The sequence below is a fragment of the Lepus europaeus genome, chromosome 16, assembly GCF_033115175.1.
Source record: "Lepus europaeus isolate LE1 chromosome 16, mLepTim1.pri, whole genome shotgun sequence".
NCBI lineage: Eukaryota > Metazoa > Chordata > Mammalia > Lagomorpha > Leporidae > Lepus > Lepus europaeus.
Window position 1 is genome coordinate 60,015,999 of NC_084842.1, and position 24,411 is coordinate 60,040,409.

The 24,411-nt window shown below is 51.4% G+C and overlaps 1 protein-coding gene across 3 annotated transcripts in view; it reads right to left on the reverse strand.

Moving 5' to 3' along the window:
* Nucleotides 1-24,411, reverse strand: part of TBC1D1 (TBC1 domain family member 1) — a 215,215-nt gene that overhangs the window by 67,732 nt on the left and 123,072 nt on the right. For 2 of the 3 annotated variants that reach the window (XM_062212646.1, XM_062212647.1), the window contains 6 exons: nucleotides 23,896-23,987; nucleotides 15,660-15,770; nucleotides 10,187-10,315; nucleotides 8,911-8,997; nucleotides 5,894-6,174; nucleotides 2,728-2,867 (listed from right to left, as the gene is read on the reverse strand). In XM_062212646.1, coding sequence (XP_062068630.1) covers nucleotides 2,728-2,867; nucleotides 5,894-6,174; nucleotides 8,911-8,997; nucleotides 10,187-10,315; nucleotides 15,660-15,770; nucleotides 23,896-23,987 — 840 coding nt within the window. Of the gene's footprint in view, nucleotides 1-2,727; nucleotides 2,868-3,665; nucleotides 3,786-4,403; nucleotides 4,560-5,893; nucleotides 6,175-8,910; nucleotides 8,998-10,186; nucleotides 10,316-15,659; nucleotides 15,771-23,895; nucleotides 23,988-24,411 lie in introns of all 3 variants that reach the window. The other variant, XM_062212648.1, reaches the window with a different exon arrangement.

The window sequence follows — 24,411 nt, forward strand, 5'->3', positions numbered from 1 at the left end:
GTGTCTCAGCTGCTCCAGTTCTGATCCAGCTCCCTGCTAAGGTGCATGGGAAAAACGGTGAAAGATGGTCCAAGTGTTTGGGTCCCTGCCACCCATATGGGAGACCTGGAAGAAGCTTCTGGTTCAGTTTGGCTCTGCCCTGGCTGTTGGAGAGTGAACCAGTAGATGGAAGGTATTTCTCTCTCTCTCTCTCTCTCTTTAACACTCTGACTTTCAAATAAACAAATCTTTAAAAACAAATCCCGACTTTCCTGAAGTTGAGAGCATTCAGCAGGTATAGAAGGGCATAGTGTGTGACAATCACTGTTATGCCAGTCACTCTCGGAGACATCTACTGGCTCTTTTCTCCTTCTCACACACACACACACAGGGTAGCTACAGAATGATCCAGCAATCCAAGCAGCAGTTCCCAATTCTAAAAAGAGAACAGCAAGGATACAAGCCTACAGAGACACAGGCAACACTGAACACACACCGTCCCTGTAGGAATCTAAGCAACTGATCTGCCTTTGTTTCAAACCCTGCAAGCTGCAGGGGGCTGATGACAAGTACATAGTGAGAGCTACAGGAGGAAAGACAGTGGAAATCATCAGGACTAGGAAATCAGGGATGTCTGCAGTGGGGGAGATAACGTGAACCAGAGTGGGCAGAAAAGGAGGTTTCGGCCACGGCTCACTAGGCTAATCCTCTGCCTTGCGGTGCCGGCACACTGGGTTCTAGTCCCGGTCGGTCGGGGCGCCGGATTCTGTCTCAGTTGCCCCTCTTCCAGGCCAGCTCTCTGCTGTGGCCAGGGAGTGCAGTGGAGAATGGCCCAAGTGCTTGGGCCCTGTACCCCATGGAAGACCAGGATAAGCACCTGGCTCCTGCCATCGGATCAGCGCGGTGCGCTGGCTGCGACGGCCATTGGAGGGTGAACCAATGGCAAAGGAAGACCTTTCTCTCTGTCTCTTTCTCTCACTGTCCACTCTGCGTGTCAAAAAAAAAAAGAAAGAAAGAAAGAAAGAAAAAGAAAAGGAGGTTTCTTTTTTAAAGATTTATTTATTTATTTATTTGAGAGGCAGAGTTACAGACTGAGAGAGGGAGACATAAATCTTCCATCTACTGGTTCACTCCCCAAATGGCCCCAACGGCCAGAACTGATCCGGAGCCAGGAGCCAGGAGCTTCTTCTGGGTCTCCCATGTGGGTGCAGGGGCCCAAGGACTTGGGCCATCTTCTACTGCTTTCCCAGGCCATAACAGGGAGCTGGATTGGAAATGGAACACATCGGACTCAAACCAGCGCTGCAGGCGGAGGCTTAACCCACAGTGCTGGCCCCAGGAAAAGGAGATTTTATGCAGGGATGTAGAAGAGGTAAGGGGCCAGCTCGTGCAGAGGCCCTGGTGTGAGCTGAGTGGCAGGCTCCGGCAGGAGCACCTGGCACTCCACAGGGGTCTCAGGACCCCTCCCTGCAGGAAGAGGTGGCACTGACTGCAGGCTGATGAATCCAAGATGACTGTGGCCCAGGGACGGAGGAGCAGAATCCATGCCCGGCCCAGCTCTGTTCAGCGTTGTCATCGATCGCTTACAGCCACCAAGGCTGAGCCCAGAAGCCTATACACAACCATGCACAACAACCAACCCCAAAACCATCCCACCGGGACTGGCCCGGCTGATGGTCACCTGAGCGCTAGGAGGAAGAAAAGCTGCCAAGCAGACAGGAATCAGTCCAGTTCCCAGTGAGCAAATTGCACCTCAAAGAACCAGCCACAGTAAGAGTCAGGAGCCAGAGTTAACCACTCAGCAAAAACAGGCCGCCAGGGAAGTCCGCATGGCAGAGCAGCAGCCACCTCCCAAGACCACCGGGCGGGGGCGCCCAGCAGGGACAAGTGCAAGTGACCGGGAGAAGACTTCCCTTAACCCAAGTGGTGGCTTGCACGGTCCTGGGTGGCGTGAGGGACAGAAAGCAGAAGCTTCAGAGACTGGGCCAGGTGCAGGAGGCAAAGCCACCGGGCCACAGCACTGGGCTCACTGCTAGAAGGCTCATTTGAAACCATGCTGAGTGGGAATGGGCAGTTTCTCTGTGGTCATCCACGTGGCTGGTGCACCCTGGGCGCCATGCCAGCACTGTAGCACACATGTTCTCACACTTCAGTCTACACAGCCATGTCCTGCGAGGTGTGGCCAGCGTGAGATGCTGTCGCCCTGCCTTCACACATGGATCAGATCTTGGCGCCCTCGGGAGTCTCCCTGGGGCCCTACCCCTCCCCCTGTGGCCACAGCCAGGGCCAGAGGTGCCTATCCATGAGCAAGGCCCAGCCTGGCCATCGCACTTGAGAGGGATCTCAGCTCAACCGCAGGGCTTAGCGGCTCCTCTTCTGAAGTGCTGGGGCCGAGGCCATGAGGAGCAGATGTGGGTGGGGGAGAAGACTCCACTCCAGGAACATTCTGAACTTCGGGCGTCTTTGAGAAGCCCAGCAGTGACGACAGCCCGCTCCCTGTTCTCAGCGATTGGGGAGCAGAGGGGAGGGATGGCGTGCCAGCGTGTTCAGGTCAGCAGCTTCAGCACCATAGTGCTGGGATCTGAGTGTAGACCCTGGGGGGGCCGGGCCCGCGCCCCACGCCCCGCCCACTGGGATGTGAGCACTCTGCTCCCACAGTCGGAGGACATCACCGTGAATAAGCTGGAGGTGCCTGAGCCCCTCCGACGCCACTCCCAGCCCTGCCAGGACGAGGGACCCCTCGCTTACCTTCGTATCGGCCGGGAGAGTCGCCTGCTTTCTGCGGGGTGGCCACCCGGAGGAAGATCTGCTGCCGCCACGAGTGTCTGCGTGCCTTCACGGGGGTCCCGCCAGGGTCCCCCACATGGTTGGCTTTGGGTTCAGAGTTCCTGAAATGACGAGACAGCTGGTTGGTGACTGCAGGAGAGGAGTTCGTGGGGTTAGCGCGACTGCTTTTCATCAGAGCACAGAATCATGAATTATCTGTGCAGAAACAGCAGGTGGCATGCGGCAGCGACCCCTGCCGGAGAAGGCTGCACAGCATTGCACCCCAGCCGCCCTTGCTGGACGCCCCTTCTGGAACCAGAGACCTCCAGCCAGAGGCCGCCGCGGCTCCAGCCCGAGCCCGCCAGCATTTCCTCAGTGTGTGCCCAGGAAAATGAAAAAGCCGCAGTTGGTTTGCACAGACTCATCAAGGCAACAATCAGGGCGTCACTGTTTGCTCACGGTTGTTGTCAACCTTTGTGTTTTACAAAGGACAATTCAAAGCATAGTTGTGGATGTGTACGATCAATTCCTTAATTGGCTTCCTGTTCACAGTGTCCATGGGGAGGCCCTGGAAACCCTCCCAGGGGGTACCCAGAAGGAAGCGCGCCCCTCAGCTGCAGATCCCACGCCCGAGCCGGCCTCACCACCCGGAGACCCTGCTCCCGCTAGAGAACAGCTGAGGCCATGACACACGAAAGATGATAACCACACGTTCACCAACGAACCCTAGTGCCGACTGGGGAACAGGCCACGCTCGTTCTTTTAAACGACGTTCAGTAAGACAAGTCAAAGGAGCCACAACTGATTTCGCTAAAGTGATTTCTTAAATGGCCAAAGAACAGTTAAGCAAGATAAACGCCACCGTACCCAAAAATATCAACACACAACGCTCAGGTGTGATTATCTAAGTTGAGCCCTACCTTTTTGTGCTCATAAAGTCAGAGGTGTTATTTTCGTCTACAGGAGCCAGAAATTTTAGAAAATTTGGCACAGAGGAAGAGGAATGAAGTTTTTTCCGCAGGGCAGTACGGTAGGAGATGCTGAGAGTTTGGTTGAAAAGAGAGTTTAGGATAAAGAAATATAAACACACAAACCATAAAACGTTAAGTTTCAAAATAAAAAGAAACATTCCCGTTCTGAGAATAAGAGATGCCAACAAGAAAATCAGTTTACAAATGACATGTAAGTCAATAATAAAATTCGATTTTAAATGAACAAGATCTGTGACTTAATCTTCCAATGACTTCCTTTGAAATTGGGAAAAACCACTGTTCCCAAGCAGAGGAAATCGCTGATATGGCACAAACTGCAGTGTTCACAATCAGACGCAGTTGTTAACCCGTGGGCGCATGCGCGTGTGCACACGAGGGCAGGGGCATGTGCACATCGAGTGTGAAACACCAGACTGCCAACAAGACCCGTGTGCATGATCGTTTTAAGAAGGTTAAACTGATGGCAAAGTTAAGTCAGTTCAAACGACAGGCTGAAGACAGTAAAGCCAAAAACCAGCCACAACACAAGCAGAGACACACACACACACACACACAAGTGTGGCGCGCAGTGACCGGCTTCGGCACAGTGCGTGACTATGCCAGTGTGAGCTCCCCTGGGGAAGACGCATGCGTGGACCACACTGAGCCTGCCATGCGAGTGCTCACCTCTTCGGCACAGCATTCCCACCTTGCTCTCCACTGGAATTATGTTTTAGGTACTTAAAAAAGTTTGGCGAGGAGGCGGAGGGGTTAAGACGAGGTGGTGGAGCCGGACGCTGGCCTGAGCAAGGCCCAGACTCGCCCGCAGGTGCATGGTCCCCACTGAAGGGCAATTAGAGAAAGCACAGGGGTTAGCGGGCCTAGGAGGGGAGAGGAGGCACGGGACTCCCCGAGCCCCACCCCTGCGCCCGGGTGGCCTGCGCTCCCCTAACTCCCTTTCCTCCAGTGGGTTTTTGGGAAACCGACAGGAAAAAACTTAAACAAAAGAAAAAGAATTCCACGTTTTCAAAAAACACATTTCCCTGTAAAATAACAATATCCGGTCCTGCATGTCAATGTCTTGTTTCCTGTAGATAAAGGAGAGGGGAGTGAAACGGGCACCGGAGATACACTTGCCCGTGCCTCTGATCCCTGGGGACAGGGGAGCGGGCTGGGCGGGAGGCGCGCCGCCTCTGGCTGGCCACACAACCGCAAGGCTGCAGCTCGCTGTCAAGCTGGAGGGAGGAGTGGGCGTGGGCTACGTGGGGCAGGGGGTCGGCTCCAACCCTCTGCGGTGCCCTATCTATTAAACAGCTCTGCAGGACATCCGGCTCTGGTGACCACAGTGACTCAGCTGGATCCCAAGGCACCTGTCATGGTTCCCAGGGCAGAGTAAGAAAGCAGCTCCACGTCACGCCAGCACCGCGGCCGCCGAGCTTTCTGTGCGGCCTTGGCTGCCCCTGCAAGCTCCACCAAGCCTGTACCTGGGGCTGCTGCCGCAGTGTCGGGGCGGGGCGGCGACAGGACACGGTGCTGCCAACAGTTTGGAAAAGGGGCTGAAAGACGGCCCTGGCTCCACTGAGAGGCTCGGGCCCTGGCAGGCACAGGGAGAAGATCTACCACTCCCACTCCACTGCCGCCCCCTCTCTATAACCAGAAAATCCCAGCTGTTCAGTAGAGCCCAACTACGTGAGTTAGTAAATCCCTAGAAGAATCTAGAATTTGCCCAATGAAAAAAAAGAGTCTAGAAAACTTCGAGCCCAGTATTTTCAGTCGCTCAGTGTCCACGCCCAGGTCACGACTAGCACACAGCAGGGCACAGGCACCCATACTGCCCCCTGCTGGCCAGCACACTTGACCCTCTCTGCAGTCACTGCCTCCAACCCGCTACAGCCTCAGGGTTCCAAAGCCCACCGAGGACCTGTCACACATGTGACATGAGGGACCACTCCTGCTCCCTTTTATCTGACTCCTGGCGACACCTGCGCCTCTCCAAGTAACCAGGAATCCCCCCATATCCACATACCTCCTAAGGGAGCTGCTCCGCGTCAAGCCCAGAGTGAAACCTGACCAGGGTGTCTCTTTGACCCAGTAAACACCCAGGATGCACACACCTGGTTAGTCACAGGTACGCCCCGCTATCTACACAACAAATTCCCATTCTGAACAAATCTTACTTGTGCTCATGAGGCGTCTCTGTGCTCACTGAGTGGTACCTCACGAGTTTTCTCTGCGAGACCCCCGGCGAGCCCTGGGCAGGCCCAGGGGGCTCCGGGCACTCCACAGGGAAGTGGCTCAGGGTGTTCGCCCGCCTCCTGAAGGCCCGCTGCGGTGACAGTGGCGCGGGCTCTTGGGCAGGCCGGCTCTCCGGGTCGCTGCTCAGGTCATCCGAGGAGCCGGGGAGCTTGAAGGAGCTCTCGGGGATGGGCGAGGCCTCCTTTTCACCCACAGACAGCTCCTGGCAGCAAACACACAGCAGGTCAGACACAGGGGACATGCGGGGTGCACACAGCTCCAACCTCAGCACAGAGAACACCCTACTAGGGGACCACGTCTGGTGGGAAGACCACCAACACTGGGGAAATAAAGGTCCATTGGACACCAGCTTGTCAGAGACAAGATGTGAGTGTGATGGGGAAATGCCACAGTGAGACTTTGCCAGACACGTGACTGCCCCAGGCCACGATGGGGCACCACCAGGACCCTCCCTCTAGAACACGGCACTGCTCACGTCTGCACACGTGGAGCACAGGGAGTGTGCCTGGCCTGTCCCCGCTGCTGAGTTCTCTGTCCTTGCCAAGTGTCTCACAGCTGTCATCCACACTGCACAGCTGTCTCTGAGTCTGATCTAGTGGTGAGATTGCACCTGGCCATCGTGAGCGGAAAACCATGTCCCACACTACTCTCGGAGCACACAATCCCTCTAAGGCACGGCCTGCCATGGTTCAGGAGAAGTGCTTAACTTCTTCTGGCACCTCAGTGTCCTGACCTGGAGAGGGAGTATGGTGAAGAGCTATCACACTGGGTCTCAAGAAGGAAGCAATAGAACACAACTGAAAGTGCTCTGTACTCTGTAAAACGCTATACACGTGAGTCACTGCTTTATTAAGTATGCAATGAACTCCGAGTGGGAATCGAACTCTGGCTGAGAACCATGACGATACTGTAACACTGCATGCCTTTGAGGTGCACGCTTCTCAAAGCAATCAAATGCTAACACTCCCCCAGGCAGTGCTGGGCGCTGGATGGCGGTGTATTCTTTTCCAATCAAAAAACGTCAAGTAAGGAGCAGGTGCTCAGTCTAGCAGGTAAGACGCCCCCACCCCACATCGGGATGCCTGGGTTTGAATCCTGACTCCATCTTCCTACTGATGCAGCAGGTGATGACTCGGGAACTGGCCTCCTGCCGTCCACGTGGGAGACCTGGATGGAGTTATCAGCTCCTGGCTCTGGCTCCTGCCTCCAGCCATGGCCACGGTAGGCATCTGGAAAGTGAACCAGCAAATGGGAGCGCTCTCTGTCTCTGATTCTGTCTCCCTGTCCCTCACATTTTTTTAAAGTTAAAATACATAAGAAAGAAGAGGAAGGGTACCTGGTTGCCACAACTAAATTGCACTTCAACCAAAACCCCATTACGAATGCACCTTAAAATTCAAAAAGCTCTCATCTAGGGGAGTGTTTCTTAAACTGTACAGTATAACACAAAAATAGTGGTATCAATCATGTGGCTTGTCACAAGCATTTTAAAAATAAAACAAAAAACCAACACATGCTGTTCACAGCAATATTGTTTTGAGAACTTGTAATTATGTCCGTGTGTGTAGACAGTTGTGTTTGTGAATCTTGAAACAATGCTAAATGTGTTTCTTAGTTTTGCTCATGGTCTAAACACTTTGAAAGCCACAGGTGTTATGGCACAGCAAGCTAAGCTGCTACCTGTGACACTGGCTTCCCACTTGGGTACTGCTTCAGGTCCCGGCTGCTCCAGTTCCAATCCAGCTTCCTGCTAATGCACCTGGGAAAGCAGTGTAAGGTGGCCCAAGTGCTTGGGCCCCTGCACCCATTTTTGAGACCCGGATGAAGCTCCTGGCTTCTACCTGATGCAGTCTTGACCATGGCAGCCATTTGGGAACCAGTGGATAGAAGACTTCTCTCTCCGTCTCCCTCCCCCACCTCCCATAACTCTGCCTTTGAAATAAATAATAAATACATCTTTTTTAAAGCAGCCACTCCTAGACAAGGAGTGGTGGCAGAGGAATGGAAATGCTGCCTGGGAGGGGGAGCCGCCCCCACGGCAGTGTCCTGTCCTAGCATCAGAGGGTGCTCTGAGAGCAGACACAGCTGCCCCCACCCCCAGCACATAAAGTTGAACCAAACCAGATTGAAACATCCTTGAGTGTCTAGAATGAATGATATTAAGACAGGAGATAGGCACAGACACAACCGCTAGTTTACTCGTAGCACCAAGCTGTGCCTGGGCGGCAGACGGCCTGGGGAAAGCTTAGTCACGTATATAAGAAAACAGCAGGCCGGCGCCGTGGCTTAACAGGCTAATCCTCCGCCTTGCGGCGCCGGCACACCGGGTTCTAGTCCCGGTCGGGGCACCGATCCTGTCCCAGTTGCCCCTCTTCCAGGCCAGCTCTCTGCTGTGGCCAGGGAGTGCAGTGGAGGATGGCCCAAGTCCTTGGGCCCTGCACCCCATGGGAGACCAGGAGAAGCACCTGGCTCCTGCCATCGGAACAGCGCGGTGCGCCGGCCGCAGCGCGCTACCACGGCGGCCATTGGAGGGTGAACCAACGGCAAAAAGGAAGACCTTTCTCTCTGTCTCTCTCTCTCACTGTCCACTCTGCCTGTCAAAAAAAAAAAAAAAAGAAAACAGCAACATTAAACTACAACCAGGGGGCCAGCTAGAGGTCAAGTGTCGGGAATTTCAGTGGCATCCATCTCAGAACTCACAGACCCACTTTGGAGGCCTCCCCGATGTGAGTTATCTTTATTACTTGGGAAAGGAATCCACCGGCTGTGTTGTGATAGTCTCTGATCGGCTTTCTTTGCTACGTGAAAGCTGTGTGTCCTGAGCAGCTGAAGTGAGCGCACGAGGCTCTTCTCGGTCCTCTCCACGGAGCCCTGTAGGTAGAGGAGGAGCGGGGCCCAGCTGCTGGGTCCCTCAGGTGTCAAAGAGGAAAGTGCTTACCTTGCTGGAGTTACTTAACGTGCTAGACACGGAGCTGTCGAGGTCCACGCTGGCGGAATGTTCCTGCAGGCCTCTGGCTTTATTACCCTACATAAAGAACAGACAGAATTATGACCCCTGGGGCCTTTGCCAAGTCAGCTGCTGGAAGCAGCTTGGTCTATTTAAATAAACTCAGGAAAAACACACCTGGTGAGACAGGCTGTTAGCATATATGGACTTAAGACAATTGACAGTTATGTTCTGTATGAAAATGTGACACCAACCTAATGTTCCAGAACATTCTGCGGCTGGCAGGAAAACAAGCAGGGGCTCAACAACTCTTCCTGAGTCCCCAGTGGTCACACCGGGCAGCTGCGTGTCACCTCCAGCGATATCCTACCACTTGGGGACTCTCACAGCCCCTCCCATGCTTGTGTTTATAAATGGACTGTTTTGAATTATCTCGGAGGATGTTGCAAAATTCTCAGAAACATCTTCAGCCAAAATAAAATCTAACTTTAGCTGGGAAAAATAAATAAAGCACATGTTTCAAAGGGAGGGTGTCATAAAATCAAAAAGTACCATAATAAGGTATGGTAAGCACCAGGAAGGTATAGAATTTTGACCAAAATACTGAACGTTGGTTTCTTAGATGTGTCATCAAGGCTAGTCACACACCTGGGGAGAGGAGGGACTTCCCGGAGAAGTCCCAGACCACACACATGGGTACTCCGTCTTCCTACAGAGCCGTAGTTGGCAAACTTCCTCTGAAAGACCATAGGCACCTGTGAAAGCCGCTCAACTCTGCACAAAAGCAGCCTTAGAAACAGGGAAGCAAATGCACGCAGCTGTGTCTCAATAAAACTTTATTTGCAAAAACGGGAGGCAGGAGGGATTTGAAGCCCGTGGGCCAGTTTGTGGAGCTTTCTGCTAGAGAGAGTTCCAGACGCCTGACAGCAGCTGACAGCACCTGCCCTCGTGCCCCGTGACAGAGCACAGCCCACCCCTCAGCGTGGCTAACAGCAGCTCTGCCCAGGGACTGGCCAACGGCCACTCACAGTCCCATGAGGGACGAGATGGCCCATGGGGTCGAAGACAAACCTCTGGAGAGTATTTTTTAAAACCTAGACACAGTTAAAAACAAATAAGAATGAGATACAAGTTCTAAGAGTGAGAAGACATATAGAAGGTTTTACGTGTTCGTACCTTATGATAACACTGATGCAATAAAAGCATAGGGGTCAATCTTACATTCCCCTAAAAAGTGACTTAAACTGGGAGATCTCGCACTACTTACTCGGGACAGGATGCTCTCCAAGGACTCTGTCAGAGACCTCTTTGCTTTGGTTCTCAGCATGTCCAGCCTAAAGCGAGTGGCACTGGGTGCTAAGTCACTTCCAGGATTCTCTGCTGCAGTGTGCGATGGCTGAGAAGGCAAACAATGAGAAGCTGAGCCACTGAAGCTCTCCCTCCTGCTGAAAGCGAGGGCCGGGCTCCAGGACCCGTCTTTGTGACACAAAGCCGTCAGTCCTAAGATGTCTGTGATTGCATCTCATCTGCTCCAGGCCCACAAATAATTCTGCCTCAAAGAGCCGCTTTGGCTGTCCCAAATGAAACGAGGAAGTGTGCTTTGAAACCAGTCAGGTAAAGCAGTTCAGATCGCAGGCCCTGCAACTGGACCAGAGATCTGGCACTGCCCAGCTGTGGCCCCTGCACAATTCTTCTTTCTCGCTGGGTAAAGCTGAGACCCACAAGAAGATCTAGTCCCAACGCTGTGCTCTGCGATTCAGAGGTGAGGGGTATAAAGTGAGTGGTGCCTAGTCCCAGGCAGCTGCTGTACGCTTTCCAAAGCAAAGCAGTCACTCACCTCGGGGCACTGCAGAGAGTTCCACTGAGAAAGCTGCTCTCTGTACGCTAATCCCTCCCTCCCCGCTGCAGGTCTCAGGCGTCCCTGCTCTGTTTCCATCACCCCGTCCATCCTCCTCTATCACCGTGCTACTTCCCCTTAACCAAGAGTGACAGGCCCTAACCAAGGGCCATGCTTCTTGCTAACGAGGAGGTGTGCTTAAATTGTATCTTGCATGGATTCTCACCTGACTGCTTCCTGGTAAGACAATGACTTTGTTAGAAACAAACCAGCGAATCCCTCTTCCTTCTCACTTGTTAACGTTTTTCAAGCATGCAGAAAAGTGTGGAGGTGAACTAGCAAGCATCTCTGCCCAGCACCCAGCACCCAGCACCCAGCTCGGGCAGGGCGCCATGGAGAGCCATGAGGAGCGGGCTGGAAGGCTTTGCTGCTGCTCCCCGGGGCCTGCGGAGCCCCAGCTCCTGCACCTGCACGGCGAGGCCACACACTGAACCTTCCTCAGAGAGCTGCTGCGAGCCAATGAACCGACACACATCAGAACACCTGGAACAAGCTCGCCCCTCAACAGCCCTCAGCCACCAGGACCGTTAGAAACTCTGCTTCCTCCTGTGAGCGGGAATCCATACAAACACCTGGGCAGCCTGCCTCTGCTGTCCCCGCCGCCACCACCTACCACTCCCTCACCTGACCCCGGTGTTTACCGCATCAGGTCCCACTTTGTCCTCTACTATGTATCCGTCCATAAAACACATAGGCTGGCTGACACACACAGCTGACACTTCAAATGAACGGATTCATACTGTACATGCCCTTCGGAGATTAGCTCTTGGCTTCCAATGTTATTTTTGAGAGTTATTCATGATGAGATTGATCCACGTTCTTTGACTCACTCACGTTAGCTTCCTAGCCTGCATTTCACTAAATAGCCATTTCATTCATGTTCCTGTTGCGAAACATTTATTCTGGTGACAGCCATGAGCCCATTTGGTGAGGTGAGTACGTGGGATACAGGGGAATCAGCCACAAAGGGGCCTGCCTGCAACACAACCCCAGCTGATGCTTTGACATATCCAGAAAATGCTAACAAAGAAAGCGCATCAGCTGGTCCACTCCACAAAAACGAAAAACTGCACTCCTGTGTGTGTGTGTGTGTGTGTAAACCAGGCTTGGAGAATCAGTCGCTGCACACTTAGCTGAATTCAAATATAATCTTAATCTGCACTTACAAAATAATCCATGTTTAGTAAAAGAACAGATCCCCTGGTTATCTTGAAGGAAGCATCTGGAAGTTTCTCCTTTAAAGATGGTGCTGGCTCCTAGCACCCTCGGGGGGCGCCACGGGGGGGGGGGGGACTCCACTGCCCTCCTCTGCCTCAGGGGAGGCACTGAGCATGAGAACTTGGAGACGAGCTTTGCATTCCGGTGCTGCAGCGAGCTGCTCGACTCAGAACGCACCACCGGCCTTCGTCACAGCACAGCAGCTCAGGTGTCCACCAAAGGCGACTGGCGAAACCACCGGGGATACCGACACAAGGGGATAGAAAGGAACAAACTGACACACACACAGCATGGCTCTCAGAACTGTCACGCAGCTAAGCGGCAGAAGGACCGACTGGAAATGAAGCATGGGGGTTCCTTCTGGGGAGACAGGTCCTTTTTTTAAAAATTATTTTATAAAGATTTATTTCATTTATTTGAAAGACAGGGTTACAAAAAGAGGTAGAGACAGAGAAAAAGAGAGAGGTCTTCCATCCACTGGTTCATACCCCAGATGGCCGCAAAGCCAGAGTTGAGCTGATCCCAAGCTAGGAGCCAGGAGCTCCTTCTGGATCTCCCATGTGGGTACAGGGGCCCAAGGACTTGGGCCATCTTCTGCTGCTCTCCCAGGCCATAGCAGAGAGCTGGATTGGAAGTGGAGCAGATTGGAACCAGCACCCACATGGGATGCCGGTTCTACAGGCCAGGGCTTTAACCCACTGCACCACAGCACCAGCCCCGGGGTGACATATCTTGCTAGAGGTTTGGACCACCTGAGTGTAGCAGTTCTTAACCCCTGACAGACAGTCACTCGGGATTTATGTGGGGCAGGTGTCTGGCTGAGTGATGAAGACACCTACATCCCCCTTCAGAGAGCCCGGGTTCACATTCCAGCCCTGGCTGAAGATTCTGGCTTCCTGCTAACGTAGACCCTGAGAGGAGGCTATGTGTTAGCTCAAGTGCCTGAGCTGCTGCCGTCCATGTGAGGCATCTAAGATTGAGTTCCTGGCTCCTAACTTTGGCCTGGCTAAGCCCCAGTCATTGACAGTATTTGGAAAGTGAGCCAGGAATGGAAGCTGTCTTTTCAACTCCCAACTCTGTCTTCTCACAAATAATAATTCATAAAAGGGGGGAAAAAAGACTAGGGGTGAGCATTGTCATGCATTGGCTTACTGCTTGGCACACTCACATTCCATATCAGGGTTCCTGCTAATTTGCTGGGGAGCCAGCAGATGATGGCCCAAGTACTTGAGTTCCTGTCACCCTCGTGGGAAATCCAGATGAAGCCTCTGGCTCCTAGCTTTGGCCTCGCTCAGCTCCAATTGTTCTAGGCATTCGAGGAGTGAACCAGCAGATGGGAGATGCCTCTCTGTCTCTCCCTCTCTGTCATTCTGTCTTTCAAATAAATAAATCTTGAAAAAAGAAAGAAAAAAAAAACCACTGGAACGTGCATTGTGGCACAGCAGCTTAAGCCGTCACTGGGGACACCGACAGCCCACACTGGAGCGCCTGGTTCAAATCCCAGCTGTTCTGCTTCTGACCCATCTAGAAAACAGCTGCTCCTCTGAAAAACCTGCTGCTCAGGGAAGGAAAGGGCATCCAGCCAGGGGGGGTGTCAGCCACACGTGGGCTCAGGGCCGCTGCTTCATAGACGCGGGCATGGGCCTTCCCACTCACGGAGCGTTCAGAGGCCCTGAGTGACAGCGCGGCACGGACGCCAGCTCTGCTGTGAACCTCCGGCTGTTACAGTCCGTTCTCCACTGCTTTGAAAATGGAAACAAAAAATCACAATAAACATGTCTCTACTGGAATGATCCATCAAAGTCACACAGACACTACCCTGGTCTATAAAAGCGAGTTTGCACTAAAGCCAACACTTTGGACTCGTCACACGTGCTCAAAAATGTTTACTAACAGACAGCTTTCCATCCACAATAAATGCTTCATTCCCCTTCCCGAGTTATAAATGACTTGCTCCACCGTAAGTGATCAATTTCCGGTTGGAATAAGTCAGATGGACCCAGACAAAAGGAAATCCGAACAGGGGAAAAGCTGTGAGTGGCAGAAGACGGTAATAACAACTGGGCAGGGGAGAGTGGAACAGTGAAAATGAACAGGTTGAATGAGAGGATTAACTGTACACCTACCTGGGGGGCCCAGCCACAAGACAACTGGAGGGCACAGCACCCCCAGGCTGTGGCACAGGCTGGGAAGGCAGCAACAGCAACAAACCAAAGCGCACACAATATACTAGTGCCAAAGTCACCACGAAGGGGCCTTCGGTTGGCCAACGAGATAAAAAAAACAAACAACGTTCGGCTCTGTCCATGAACTCCAAGAGTCCAGAAAGGGCCCCTGATGGCCAAAGTCAGCTGGAAGGCAGAAATCTAACGAGAGAGCTGCTAAGTGTGCAACCAGGTAAAACCGCACCCCTAGTGTCCCTTACCAGACAGGGAGGCCATCTGGCGGCTGGAGAACAAGAGGACAGGCCACTGAGCAGTGAAGTGCTGTGAGACAGGCATTCAGGGCTTGAGACAGAAAAAGGCAACACGCTTTTGGACACCTAGGAACTTGAACATCCACTACCAATTTTCTTGCCTAGGGGCTGGCGCTGTGGCATAGCAGGTTAAGTTGCCACCTGCAGTGCCAGCATCCCATATGGATGCCAGTTTGAGACCCAGCTGCTCCACTTCCGATCCAGCTCTCTGCTATGGTCTGGGGAAGCAGTGGAAGATGGCCCAAGTCCTTGGGCCACTGCACCTGCGTGGGGGACCCAGAAGATGCTCCTGGCTCCTGGCTCCTGGCTTTGGATTGGCGCAGCTCCAGCTGCCAATTGGGGAGTGAACCAGCGGTTGGAAGACCTCTCTCTCTTTCTCTCTGCCTCGCCTTCTCTGTGTTACTCTGACTTTCAAATACATAAATAAATCTTTAAAAAAATATTTTTTTTTCTTGCCAAAAGAAACTTCTCCAAAGATAAAATGCATATGGTTTGAAGCACTTAATGGTTTGCTAGGAACTGAATCAATGGTGTACAAAAGACACAGGAAAATGGTTTATGGCACCATGTGTACTGAATCCCATACCTCTGACATAGCACCCCACCAGCACCTCAATAAAGCTCGTGGGCAGTGGAGGAGGGGGGGACAGATCTGCCCGCCCATCACACAAAATGCAGTCAGTGCAAGTTCTGTACATGAACAGCACACACCAGGATTTCCAACACTGCCCCTGACTTTGTTAATATCATCTTACATTCACACTGTTTCTATTACAAGGCACTTCGGGCACTTCTTGAGTCTCCACAGGCAATGGGACAATGCCATTCCCATTTTGCAAGGGACAAAGATGAGGTGGCAAAGACTGGTTCCCAGCCAGCTGTGCAGCTCATCACGGCAGCATATGCTCTGAGACTTAACCCTGGGTGCCCTGAGCCAGTCTGCTCACCAGCGCACACCCCAGCCCCACTAGATGCAGACACAAACTGTCCTCATCTCGGCCAAGCAAAACCTAACACTCCCAGACTTTTCCCTTTGTGTGCAACAGGTGAAAATAAAACACAAGAGGAGACGAGGCCTCAGTGTGCGGGAATGCTCAGGCTTGTGGTATACCATGTGCGGGTAAAACCGGAAGAGACAAAACGCCTCACCTGCTTCATCTCCCCAGCGTGCACGTGTTCCTTCTGTTTCTCCTCATACAGACATCTCAGAAAAGAGATAATCAGCTCATTCTCTCGCTGTTCGTTTCTTGGTCTCAGTTTCTTTAAGAAAAAAAAAAATCAGAAACAGGATACATTACATTTATTTTTAATTGTCACCAAAATTCCTAAACCAGCCCTTTGGAAACGCCAGCAGCTTCCATACAGGAACTGGTGCTGTGATCAGATCATTTCACTAGGGGGCACCAATGACCCTAACAGTGAAGGCAGCTTTTAAAGAGGAACAGTGGTACTGGTTGGTCAGATTTTTAGCTTTTGACCTCCCCTGTCTTCTAACCCAAAATAAATTTTTAACATCAGAGAGAGGCGAGTCAAAATTTTCAATAAATAAATAGTTCTAAAACAGAAGGAAAAAATAAAATCTCTATAAACAGGCAGCGGTCAGAGGTCACGACGCCGGCACATTCATCACCTCTTAAGGTTAGGGAACTGGCCACAGCTCAGGGGTGTGGCTTCCCAAGTCAGATGCACTCACCGTGACGCACATTCTAGAAGCCCTCTGAGACAGGCGCTTACACACACAGCCTCATGGCAGGCCATTTCTTTTTCCTTCCTTTTTTATAAACCCTCTCTGTGCCTTTTAACTTTTAGACAGAACAGTGGCACCGAATGCTGGACTAGAAATCAGGGAATATAGATTGCAGCCACTGACCAAAGCCAAGACGTTTCACCTTAGTTCTTCATCTGTTAAAACAAAGACTGGGGGCTGGCACTGTGTAGTAGTAGGTTAAGCCTCTGCTTGTGGCACCGGCATCCCATATGGGTGCTGGTTCGAGTCCCGGCTGCTCCACTTACGATCCAGCTCTCTGCTATGGCCTGGGAAAGCAGTGGAAGATGGCCCAAGTCCTTGGGCCCCTGCACCTGCTTGGGAGACCTGGTAGAAGCTCCTGGCTTCAGATCAGCCCAGCTCCGGCCATTGCAGCCATTTGGGGACTGAACCAGTGGATGGGAAGACTCTCTCTGTAATTCTACCTTTCAAATAAATAAAATCTTTAAAAAAAAAAAAAAAAAGACCATCCATAAAGAAACCACATAGATTTGAACATCAGAGTCCACTTGCACAAGGCCACCTGGTTTAATATAGTATTTTCTCTGAATATGAAAGAAAACAAAATTGTCTGAGGATCCACAAACCTCCTCTTCCAGAAACTTAGGAAACTCACCTTATTATACTGACAATTATCCACTGTCCTGGCCCACCTCCCTCACTCCAAACCTCCAGGCTCCTTTTAAAACAAACTTAGGGGCAGGGTCAACCAAACAAGCATCAGGGCTGGGCCACCGCCACTCTGCTGCCTGCTTGGGCCGGGACTCCAGGCCTCTAACACTGACACCAGTGCTCATTGGAGAAGGTGCTGCTCCCCTTATCCAGGCAAGAGAGGGTAAACGACGAGAAGAGTGTGCAGTGTTTTCATTGAGGACCTTCAGTTCATAAATTTCAGATCTGAGAACTAAATATTTGAGAGGCTAGTGCAGGTTGGTGGGAGGAGCGGCAGCCGCGCAAAGGCTCTTGGTGCTCGCTACTCTTGGTACCCGGCCCACAGCCAAGACGCCTCAGAGAGGAAGGGCAGCTCTGCCCCAGGGCAGCCGAGGAGGAGCCCAAGAGGAGGTCGCCCCGCAAAAGCACAAGAAGGCCGTGGGAAAGGATGAGTCCGCAGACAAAGAAGTGCAAGCAATGGGAACCGAGGAGCAAAGGGAAAACAGGCCACCGTGGCTCCCCAGGAAGCTAAAGAAGATTTGCCTGCACAAAACTGCAAAACGAAAAATGAGGAAGAGGTCAGCCTCTGATGGAGCAGAAGAGAGAGAAGCCAAGTCTGACTGGTACCAGACACCATGTCTCATCGGGGTGCCTGTCTCCCTTCTTGGACAGCCCAGAGGAATACTTGTATCAACTATTTTGCAAATGCAAGCTTTTCAGTAGCTGTAGAAATATTTTTAAGAAGGAGGGGAGCCCATCTCCTCCCATTTTTTAAGTGCAAATGATTTGTTTTTAAGAGGTGAAATCATTGGCTGCTTGTTTATTTTTTGGTAAACCAGAGAAGAGTGGCATATTAAGTTATGGGAGGCTTTGACTGTCTTCGGTAGAAGCTTAATATTACATAGGTGGGGGTGGTTTTTATATCCTACAATACAACACCTCAATTGTGCATTGAACCTGTCTTGAATATTTTCAGTCACTTCTCCCATGTCGTTTAGTAGAATTGTTCCCTACAGAAACCCACTCCTTGTTGCTGCGTTGGAACCATGGGCGCTCTGTAACATCTTTCCTTGTGTCAGTCCAGTTTTCCTAATGATTTTGTTAACGTGCTGTGAAAGACTGAACATTTGAGTATGTTGTGTATATGATTTTAAATTGTGAGTGGGTCGGATTTATGTAACAGCAATCTTTGAAGATACCGGTGCTTGATGGACTCTTAAGGAAAAGTTGCCTCCAAATTTGAGGCTGGAAAGTCACTGGAATAACTTTCTTAAAATTACATGACAATTCATGGCTTTTCAGGTTCTTGGTATGTATGTTAAGAATTGTACAGAAATCAAAATGTGTACTGACTCTCAACACCAATAAAATCTCAATTATAGACCAGAAAAGAGAGAGAGAGAGAAAGAAAGAGAGAGAGAGAGAGAGAGAGAAAGAGAAAGAGAGAGAGAGAGAGGCTAATGCAGACACACTCAGCCTGGCTTCCAGGCCATAAGTCATGATGCTGCCGAATTTTACATGTTCCAGGCAACACATGGATTTCTCCAGAGAAAGTTTCCTTTAGGAAATCCAAAAAAGGAAAGTGGCAGTGAAGTGCCACAGCAGCAACTGAATGCCGCTGGGCCCCAGGAAAGTCACAGACACACTGAGTCTGCGAGTCCCCAAAACAACAGGACCTCTGACTCACGCCCGGCGGGGAACCAGAACAGGAAAGCCACCTGGAAAGACAGCGGGCAGCTTCGTATCAAAGTAAACACACCCCCAACCACACAACTCAGAAACCGCACTGCTTGGTATCTACCCAAATGCACTGAAAATCTACATGCACACCAACACCTGCACACAGGTGTCTGTAGCAGCTTTACTCACACTGCCACTGGGGGGGAACAGCCAAGATGGCTTTCAGCAGGTAAATGTTGAGCAACGGTGACACAGCCATCAAAGCGTTATTCAGTGATAAAAAGAAAACTGCCAAGCCGTCTGTCAAGGGAAAGACTCCAAACTGGAAAGGCTGTATGCTGCATCATTCCAAGTCTAGGCAATTCTGGGAGAGAAAACTCATGGAGACGGTAAAAAGACCAACAGTTGCCAGGGGGTGGAGGGAGAACAGAGCAGCACACACAGGGGACCTGGAGGCCGGTGAAACCACTCTGCGTGACGCTGTCCTGGTGGATTCATGACGTCATGCATGTCAGAGCCCACAGGATGCAAAACACCAAGAGGGAGGCTGAGGGTAGCTAACTACAACCTATCAGGTGTTGGCTCATCAACTGCAACCAACGCCCCCTCCCCCCACTAAAACAAGACACTATGTTAAAAACAGGGGGGCCTGCGGAGTGGGGAGTGAAGGATCACACAGCAACACTCAGTATTTTCCACCCCATTTTCCTAAAAAGCCAAAGATTCTCTAAAATAAAGCCATTTACAGGAAAGGAAAAAAGGCCTAGGAAGAAGCTGACAGAAAGGAGGAGAGGCCTCTTGGCAGGTGCATTTGCCCAAGGGCTGACCCGGTCTTTCTTTTCCTCTATCTCCAATTAATTAAACTCCAGGCTGCCCTCCCAGGAAAATGTGCTTCTGGCTTGGAGAACTTTCAGAATACCAAACAAGGCTAAGCCTGCAGTAGTAGCAGAGGGAAAGTACTAATATACTTTCTCTTCTCAAAATGTACATGAAGGAAACTATTCAAACAGGCATCAAATGATACTAAACGGAGCACAATGTAGCATCACAGTTGCTTGCCATTAACAATTGAAGCCAAGGGTCTGGCGCTGTGGCGTGGTGGGTTAACGCCCTGGCCTGAAGTGGCAGCATCACATATGGGCGCCAGTTCGAGACCCAGCTGCTCCACTTCTGATCCATCTCTCTGCTGTGGCCTGGGAAAGTAGTAGGGGGTGTCCCAAGTCCCTGGGCCCCGGCACCCACGTGCAAGACCCAGAGGAAGCTCCTGGCTCCTGGCTTTGGATCAGTGCAGCTCCAGCTGGTGCAGCCAATTGGGGAGTGAACCAGTGGATGGAAGACTTCTCTCTCTCTGCCTCTCCTCTATGTAACTCTTTCAAATAATAAATGAATCTTTAAAAAAAATATATATATATATATATAAATAAAAATTGAAGCCCAGGGGCCGGCACTGTGGCATAGCAGCTGAAGCCACCACCTGCAGTGCTGGCATCCCCTTAGGTGCCGGTTCATGTCCTGGCTGCTCCACTTCTGATCCTGCTCCCTGCTATGACCTGGGAAAGCAGCAGAAGATGGCCCAGTCCTTGGGCCCCTGTACCCACGTGGGAGACCTGGAAGAAGCTCCTGGCTTCAGATCGGCGCAGCTCCAATTGTTGTGGCCATCTGGGAAGTGAACAAGCAGAAAGAGGGTCTTTCTCTCTTTCTCTCTCTCTCTCTCTCTCTCTCACACACACACACACACACACACACACTGCCTCTGCCTCTTTGTAATTTTGCCTTTCAAACATATACATAAATTCTTTAAAAAACAGAAATGAAGCCAAGAGCCAGAGACCACATCACAGAATTCATTGAAATTGGCTTCACTGTTCTCGACGATGGCAAGTCGCCATTTCTTAAAGGGGATTTCATGAACAAACAAATCCGATGAAAATGATGGTGAATCAATGGCTAACATCCCTTCGCAGTCAGAAAGTAACTGGCAGGGTCAGATGTCAGGACGCTGGCCGCCTGCTGGGTGGGAACGGAATGGGGCAGGATTCTGAGGCCCTGGAAATATTCCACTTCTTAACCTCAGCCCAGGCTGCAGGAGACGTTTGCCTTAGAGAAACTGACTGGACTGTACATCACTGGCTGTGACTCTCTACCTGTGTATTACACTTCAATGTTTCAAGAAGGAACAATATAAAACTATCCACTGCCTGTTAGGAGAAACAGCAGCAATCTTGTTCTATGTTTCTTGATCTCCTTTTTTTTTTTTTTTTTTTTTGACAGGCAGAGTGGACAGTGAGATAAAGAGACAGAGAGAAAGGTCTTCCTTTGCCGTTGGTTCACCCTCCAATGGCCGCCGCGGCTGGCGCCTCACGCTGATCCGATGGCAGGAGCCAGGTGCTTCGCCTGGTCTCCCATGGGGTGCAGGGCCCAAGCACTTGGGCCATCCTCCACTGTGCTCCCTGGCCACAGCAGAGAGCTGACCTGGAAGAGGGGCAACCGGGACAGAATCTGGCGCCCCAACCGGGACTAGAACCTGGTGTGCCGGCGCCGCAAGGTGGAGGATTAGCCTGTTGAGCCACAGCGCCGGCTCTCTTGATCTCCTTTCTATGAGGGCTTCTAAGACATGGTAAAAGGAGAATTCAAAACTCAACTTCCAGTGCTGAGCGATGGGCGCCAGCAGGCCAAGTCTGGGAAGACAGACTGCTGTGGACTCTACGCTTTGAAACCAAAATGTTTAAAAAACCGCAATCAAACCTTCCGAGAGATCGTTCTGAAGGCGCAGAAAACCCAACAAAGTGGGAACCCAGCCTTCACAAAGTGACAAAAGGCTCTCTGACCATTAATCTTTGATTGCGAGAAGTCAGGTTACTTAATGAATAACAGGCCAATGAGGATACATCTACTTGAGCAATCTACTCAGTACTTAAGTCACTCCCTGAAATATACTCACTCGGACTGAAGAGGCCACGGGCCCCGCTGTGACCAGTCCCTCTCACTGACAGCAACCCAGGACCCAGGACCCAGGACCCAGGACCCAGGACCCAACAGGCAGTGGTGCTCAGCCAGCAGTGGAGCAGCAAGAGCAGAGAGCAAGACCCTGTGGCATGAGCCTCTTGCCCGTCCAGGGAGACGCACTGGGAAAGCATCCATCTGAAACAGGCCACGGGCTGAGAGGTGGCATGTCAGCATCATGAGTCCTCGTGGGGACCGGACAGCTGGGCACCTCCATGCCTGCCCGGGACCCAGGGGGCCCCGCCTGTTCAAAGCCAGCTTGCGTCCACAGCACTGTCGGCACAGCTGTGACTGATTCCTTGTCCGCTCTGGTTGAGTTTGGGAGTGGCTTTCTCCATGTGGAACGTTCACTGACAAAAGCACTGAACAACCAAGCAGCCACGCACAGTAATTTCAAGAGTATTTCCATCTGGCTTACAAAAATCAGGCCTTAAAGATTTTTTTCAGACACAAATCGCACGCGAGACGACGACACCAAAGGAAATCACCATTTATTACAAGAGAGCTCGCCCAACTGCAAAGCTACCTTGCTTTCTTCACGCCCCCTAGCAGGCACCTGCTAACTAAAATGAAACCAGGAGAGGCCACTGGGAAAGAACCCAGCCCATCGGTGAGCCTGTAGAAGGAAGAGCCACACCAACCCCGGCCTTTCAAGGAGGAACCACGGACAAGGACGCCGGACAAAGGAGAAGCTGGCTCCGAGGCCAGGGACCACCATGGCTTCTGGTGTTCAGAGCGACAGAAAAAGGTCAGAGACGTCTGGAACAACACAGAGCGGCCCCAGGACACGAGCTGAACTTTATTTAAAAAGCAAGCCTCTGTCAACTGCTTGTTCTCCAGTCTCTTGGTCCCAGTGGACCAGGTGTCTGGAATCCTGCATGGGTCCCAGAGCGCCTCAGAAGCCTGTGCACTAGGAGTTCACTGTCCCTGCGAGAGAAACGTTCCACATCCTGCCTATTCTGACCCAGCACGCTGTCTTAGGGAACCTTACGTGGCCCCGTCTAACTAAGGAGGCGCAGCTCCTGGGCCTGCTGCAGAGCGGCTCGCCCTGGCCAGCATCAGAGGGAAAAGGCCCAGCTTCAGCGAACAATCAGAAGGCAGCTGCCGGTTTCTGAACTCCAAATACGAGTCACAGTGTGTCTGTCTAAGCGAACCTGAGAACTCCAAAGATCTTTTAAGGAAAAACAAAGCAGCGAGTCGCAAGCTGGTTTAAAAACAAGAAAAATACAAAGGCAGTTGAAAATTGTGAAAACTACCCTCTAGGCTATTTGTGCAAAAAAAACCACCTCCCTGTGCTTTTTTATTTTCCTACAAATATATGCCAACCCTGTTGTAGAACAAAGAAAGAAGAACTCTAACGTGTGATTAAAGAGAAAAAACACTCCTTTAATTTTTTGCACTGACAGAAAGCAGACCCGGGAGCCCTCTGCACGGTCTCTTCCCACAAGGAGGAAGAGAGAACCTGAACCCGCATGGCAGCCCAGCTTTCTCCCTGTTCAGTGATGCTTCTATTTGTAGAACCTGCGGGCCACCTCCCCACCCCCCCCCAAAAACATGTTTTGTTCTGATGTGTTTTCCTCCCAAGACCAGTGCCAAAAAAACCACAGAAAATGTCCCTTGGCTAAAAAGCAGACGTGAAATTTTCGGCAAGCTCATTAAAGATGCACTCTGAGCCGGCCACAGGCATGCCGGCAGCCACGGCACGGTTTCCCGGAGACACGCTGCAGTCAGAGGCGAGGGCAAGGGCTCTTTCCAGGTTGAGAGCAGAAAGCCAGTGACTGGAGTTTTGTTTTGGTTTTGGTGGATTTTTTAGGTTTGATATTCAGCTCTAAGTAGACATGACCTACATTTTCAAACCTTAGGGGGAAAAATAAAAACGGAAGGAGGAATAATTATGTTCAAGTTCATGGACAAAACACTCATTCAACTTCCAAACTTAACAGCGAAATCGTGAGTGAGAAGGGGCAGCCGCGGTTCCCATGAAGCAGATGAGAGCTCTACAGACAACAAGGTCCCACTTCACAGCATCGGTTCTCTTACCCTCACGCTTGTCTTAAGGGAGAAGCTGCCCTACTTTGAGTCACTTTACTGTGAAAGCCAAGACGGGTATAAGCATGTGATTCCTCTCCGGTTCCTCGAAGGGACTGTTCCAGCCCATGCCCAGGGGCTCAAACCTCACGCACAGGGCGGTGACAGCATGGCTTGGCTGTTTTGTGCACACAGCACCTCCCAGGTAAGCTGCTGGCCTTTTCTCTCATCTCTCAGAGTTAAACACCTCCACTGTACCTGAACCTCTTCAAAAATGGTTGCTTGCTCCTGGTTGGTTAACGTTGTCAGGTGCTTCTGCAGTTCTAGTTTGGTTTTAGAAGAATTCATTCCTATTAAGAGGAAAAAAAAAAGGGAGACATGTAAAAAACCGAAGTTAAAAGTGAGGAGGTAGAGTTGAGATCTTCATAACTGTTGCTTTACACTCCCAGCCACCCACCGCAGGCTGTCCAGTAACACTGGAGAACCTGTCCGAGCATCACCGTCTCTCAAATGCACTCCAACACGCTGGGCAGTGCATTCTGAGTATTAAACCCCTAACATTTCCTTTAATTCCCCCAAAGCCCCTGAGGAAGAGGATGCCACTTTCTCCATCTTCCAGCTAAGGAAATCGAGGCCCACAGAGCTAACATCCAAAGGCCAGCCGGGACACCCTGAGCGTGAGCAGCTGTAGAGGATGCTCTCCGAGCTCCAACACGCCACCCCGTCAGAGCCTGCTCCCCGGAGCCGCGAACTGTTCATGACCATTCTCACAGC